The following is a 5207-nucleotide window of genomic DNA, read 5'->3' as shown; positions in this document are numbered from 1 at the left end:
CAATTATTAGCTCAAGATCAGGCATACTAACCCATACTTGCATTAGTTTCAGATATTTTGTCAAGGTCAGGGATATCGACCTATATTCACGTTACTTTCAATTATTATCTTAAGACTCCTTCATAGTGTGAAGTTGGCCATTACATGAAAAATTGTCAGCTTTAGAGGAAATGAAGATAGCAGCAGGAAAAATTAAAATCTGCTGTAACAGCTGAATCAGGTGCTACCTTTGAATGATCTGGTCATTTATTTAAACTCAGTTAAAAACAGAGATCTAAATTTTCAAAAGTCCGAACACAGTTTCTTCATAACTTGTGTGAAAACACATATTAATGATTCAGATGTTGTGAAACCTTCTCTGCATTTTCAGTGTTAAGCCCAGGATATTTATTAGCACCAACATCAAGGGAAGTTCATATAGAGAAACTGAACTTGTACATAACAATGATGCTTTATCAAAGGAGTTATTGAATCCTCTGAGTGAAACTGATGTGCTGTGTGAGTGGAAACTAGTGAAACTAATGCTGAGTTGTAATTTAAGAAGGAACATTCTCTGTAGCAACATGGACAAAATTGTTAGCTGATGATGGTTTTAAAGCTAGCTTTCCTAATGCATCTTCTATTGTAAGTGTAACACTGATGTCGACAGTTGACTGCAAGCTTGGTTTTAGATGCTACAATATAATCAAACATAAACCAACTGAAAGTGAGCTATGAAAACTCACTAATGCAAATGTGGGTCAACATGTTTGATCTTAACAAAATCTCTGAAGCTAATGCAAATCTGTGTTGATATGCCTAATACTGATATAGTGATAGACCATATAGTGATATTTATAGTAATATTTTTAATGACCATATAATGATATTTATAGTAATATTTTTAATGACCATATAATGATATTTATAGTAATATTTAAAATATTCAAAACTAACTCGGATGTAGGTCGATATCCCTGACCTTGACAAAATATCTGAAACTAATGCAAGTATGGGTCAGTATGCCTGACCTCGAAATAATAATTGAAAGTAACGTGAATATAGGTCGATATCCCTGACCTTGACAAAATATCTGAAACTAATGCAAGTATGGGTTAGTATGCCTGATCTCGAGAGAATAATTGAAAGTAACGTGAATATAGGTCGATATCCCTGACCTTGACAAAATATCTGAAACTAATGCAAGTATGGGTTAGTATGCCTGATCTCGAGAGTTTGGAAGTGAAAGTGTAGTTGAAATGTTACTGTCTAACAAACTTCACTGGCAGAGGTTTGGAAGTGAAAGTGAAGTTGTAAATGTTACTGTATAACAAACCTCACTGGCAGAGGTTTTTTTAAATTCTGGGGTACATACAATTTATTTTTAACTAAAATGTATAATATTGTCAGTTTTGTCACTTTTCATACAATGTTCAATAAGGATATTATGAAAATTGATTTTATTAATTAACATAATAGCTATTCATTATGTATAACTTTCTTTATTTTTTGCCGTACATTATCCAATACAAATTTAAGTATACTACCTTTCAAAGCTACCATTTGATTAAATTTCAGCATCAGTTGTTTTTTATGGTGTGGTCATTGACTCAGCATAAGTCATACAATTAATATGGTCAATACATACTTCTCATTCTGTTCAAATCCATCAAAAGTTATGTTGGATAAGTTGTTCACCATGGGTGGTTAACTTAATTGAAACAGGTAGAACTAGACTGGATATACTAATGATGACTGAAAGGTGTTGTTCAAGATTTGAAGACTGTGTATACAATCATTGTTGTATTGCTCATTGTTTGTCTTTTGTTGTAGGTTATCTTAACATGTTAGGGTTGATACATAAATATTACAGTAATATTTCCAAAGGAAATTTAAGCTTGAAGAAACATACTGCTCATATTAGCTAAAGCCCGTATTAAGTTCAAAGAAGTGTGTGAAACTCAGTGGTTAATCCTTGAGGGCTCAGTTCAGGCTATACTGGGCAAGTGAAAGTGTAGTTGAAATGTTACTGTGTAACAAACCTCACTGGCAGAGGCCAAACCTCTGCCAGTGTGGTTTGTTATACAGTAACATTTCAACTACACTTTCACTTCCAAACCTCTGCCAGTGAGGTTTGTTATACAGTAACATTTCAACTACACTATCAGTTTCCTGCTAAAAACAAAAATACAGTATCCAAAAAATATAAGTATTAATAAAAATACTACAGAATGACAAATGATTATTTCAACTGTAAAGTTCATACATGTAAAATTACATGTTATACTGAATCAAAATAGCCTGTTTTTTTTAGCTTTCAATATTTGTAACACATAAAACATATAAAAATTAATTACCATGAAACAATTTCATAACTTGTACTTTTATTTCTCTTACAACGGCTGACTATACGATAACGAATATTATCAGTCACTTACTTTAAAGAACAGCCTCAATTTTTTTAACACATTCATGTTAAAGTTATGCATAAGAACAGATATACATGTATTCAGTAACTGTTTCCTTCCTATACAGTATTATAAAAGCTTTCTCTAAACTGATATTTACATAATAGAAAGCAGTACACTAGTACTTTGCAAATTTAGAATAGAATAATTATAATTACTTGTAATATTTCAAATACACAAAACCTATACAAAGTAATATCTACACAAAAAGATTTCAGAAAACAAGCATTAAAGCATAAAATATCATGTATATATATACACAAAAGTTAATGATAATCACCCTTTTTAACCCAGCCTCAGTGCCATCCACTTGACTAGAAAAACTTGTAGTCTCCCGTAGATTTGATATCAAAGTTAGATTTTCATCTCCTGTTAGTTTAGCAGTTGAAGACAGCTCATTGGTGGATAGAACTTGTAGTTCCTCAACAGCTTTCTCAAGGTCTGTCACCCTGTTTTGAAGTCCCCAGATAGAAGTTTCAATTGTTCTGATCACATCATTATCAGTAAGGCCCATGTTCCTGGCAATGTTTATCATGTAACTATTATGTAACTTTCGGAAGTATTTACTGTTTTTAAATTTCTTTGGAGACTTCAAGTCATATTTTGAATGATTTGACTGAATATTATTCTCATCACTAGGTAAATATGGAACTGTTAAAGGCTCCTGTTTTAAATTTACAAGCAGCTTTTGATCAGGAAAAGGCATAGGTTCCAGATTGTCATCTACATTCTGCCGTATTTTATCAGACCCTCTGCCTTGTAAACTTCTTTCTTCCAATAAATCCTGGCATGGTTTATCACTTTGTTTTAAGTCATCTGTAGGTACTGGTGGAGACTCAGAATTATCAGTGCCAGTAACGAGAACATTTTTGGTTATCGAATTATGTTTTTCGAAACTGCTTCTTAATTTCAAAGATGCTTCTGAAACACCTTTTACTAGTTTTGCAGAATGTGGAGAGAGTGAACCATTATATTGTGTGTCTTCAAAGATGTCTACTACAATGTCATTTAAATCTGTTTCTTCAATAATTGTTAGCAGCACTGTTCTTAGGATGTTGAAGTTCACTGCACCCACTTCAGGCGAACACAGAGCAAGGTCTACAAGCTCAGGCAGGGTGTAAGTCATGATGAGTGGCACATCCCTCAGGTGTTCTTCAATCCTAAACACGAGAGTTCACCTAGAATTACCAAGAAACCAGATAACTGCTTAGTTCACATCTCAGAATGACTATTAGATATAATAAAAATCTTTCCTGATACACAGTTAATAAATTCACAGAACACTTAGTTGTGTTTTTAATAATAAGAAATCATAAAGTCTGCCATGAAAGGCACGAGCTCAGATTTCTTGGTTCACTTTTGTATCTTAAGACTTATTTTCTATCAATTGAGCTGCCAGAGCTTCATGTCCCACACAGACAACTCTTCACCAAAATGATTACAAGAAGAATATTCTTGAAAAATTCAATTAAGATAAAAATAAAGTAAACATGACACTCAGTTAAGCAGAAAAATTGGGTTTATTTTGGAGTTATCTGTGCAAATATCTTGAGTCTACTTTGGAATCAGATAAATAGAAAACTTGGATCTACATCATTTTTCTTTAGTTTCATTAATGGTTATAATGTTTAAATAATTACTATTAATAATTTTTACTCTAATGAAGATTATTTTGCATTGTTAGCTTAGTGTATGAAATAGCCATATTTTATCTCCCAGAGTAAGCATACTTTTGATCAAAGTTATTGATAGGTCTATATTGGGGAAGGTAAGAAACTTGAGACTATATTAGAATCAATAACAACACTCTTAATGGTAAACTGCCAATGTAACATCTTTTAACAATAAATATAAATTATTTCACTTCAACAACCAATTCTTCACATCTAGATATTTCTTCAAAGTTTAAATAACTTAAAAGGATCACCACACCATGTCATGAAAATCATCCTACACATTTTTAACTCTAACAAAGTAGTATTTTCTAAAAGTCTGGAACTAGGCTTGCACTTCCCAGATTTAAGACAATTATAATTCCAACTTTGTCAGACTACCACTTCTCTAAGCCTTTTATCAAAACCCCTAACAGTTTTAACTCCCTGATTTCCAGATCTTTCAACATTCCAGAAGATCTAATTCTTTGCATTTTGTACATCAGGCACACTAACAGCCCATTTCTGCACTTGTTATCCAGGTACAGTAGAGCCTAACACCAAAAGTTAAACTAATGGGATTGTCCTTAATCATCAGTATATTCCTTCAACTGCTTATTTTCTAAAATATCAAAAACAAAGAAATATTCCAGTTATCACAAATATCCTGTGTACAGCAGCTTTAGTAAGATAATGGTAAAAAGCATCTCTACCCCTCAGTTTCTTCAGAGCATTGGATTATATTTTGTCTAAGACAGAAGTTTTATTGTCATGAAGTTTTCCAGCTTTATTAAAAGTTTTTGTTTTCAAAATTTTAGCAAAGCTCTTCTCAACTTTTAAGTAAAATGATCAAATTTAGATTTCTCTTTTATTAGTAAATACTAGAAAATATATTTACATCTGTACTACATTCCTTTTCTCCCTGCAAGATTCCCATTAAATATCTTGAACTTTAAATTATTCTCTCTCTTTCGATGACGAGGAACCCACTTTGAGACTAATAATGGCTGGAGACGGCTTGAATGGGTAATGAAGAAAAACTTTAATATAACAGCAAATGTACAACGTTTCGACAAGGTTTTGTCATCATCAGGTACCAAGTACGTTG

At 32.3% G+C, this 5207-nt stretch overlaps 1 protein-coding gene across 1 annotated transcript in view; it reads right to left on the bottom strand.

The window, feature by feature from the left end:
• Positions 1-536: 536 nt before the first annotated feature.
• Positions 537-5207, bottom strand: part of LOC111089865 — a 9282-nt gene continuing 4611 nt past the window's right edge. The window contains exons 2-3 of the mRNA XM_022403075.1: positions 2728-3625; positions 537-674 (exon numbers count right to left, since the gene is read on the bottom strand). Of these exons, the coding sequence (XP_022258783.1) occupies positions 537-674; positions 2728-3573 (984 nt within the window). The 5' untranslated portion in view covers positions 3574-3625. The remainder of the gene's footprint in view (positions 675-2727; positions 3626-5207) is intronic.

Source organism: Limulus polyphemus, unplaced genomic scaffold (genome assembly GCF_000517525.1).
Source record: "Limulus polyphemus unplaced genomic scaffold, Limulus_polyphemus-2.1.2 Scaffold7674, whole genome shotgun sequence".
Taxonomy (NCBI): domain Eukaryota; kingdom Metazoa; phylum Arthropoda; class Merostomata; order Xiphosura; family Limulidae; genus Limulus; species Limulus polyphemus.
The sequence above is the reverse complement of the archived record's forward strand: the minus strand, read 5'-3'. Positions and strand labels throughout refer to the sequence as shown.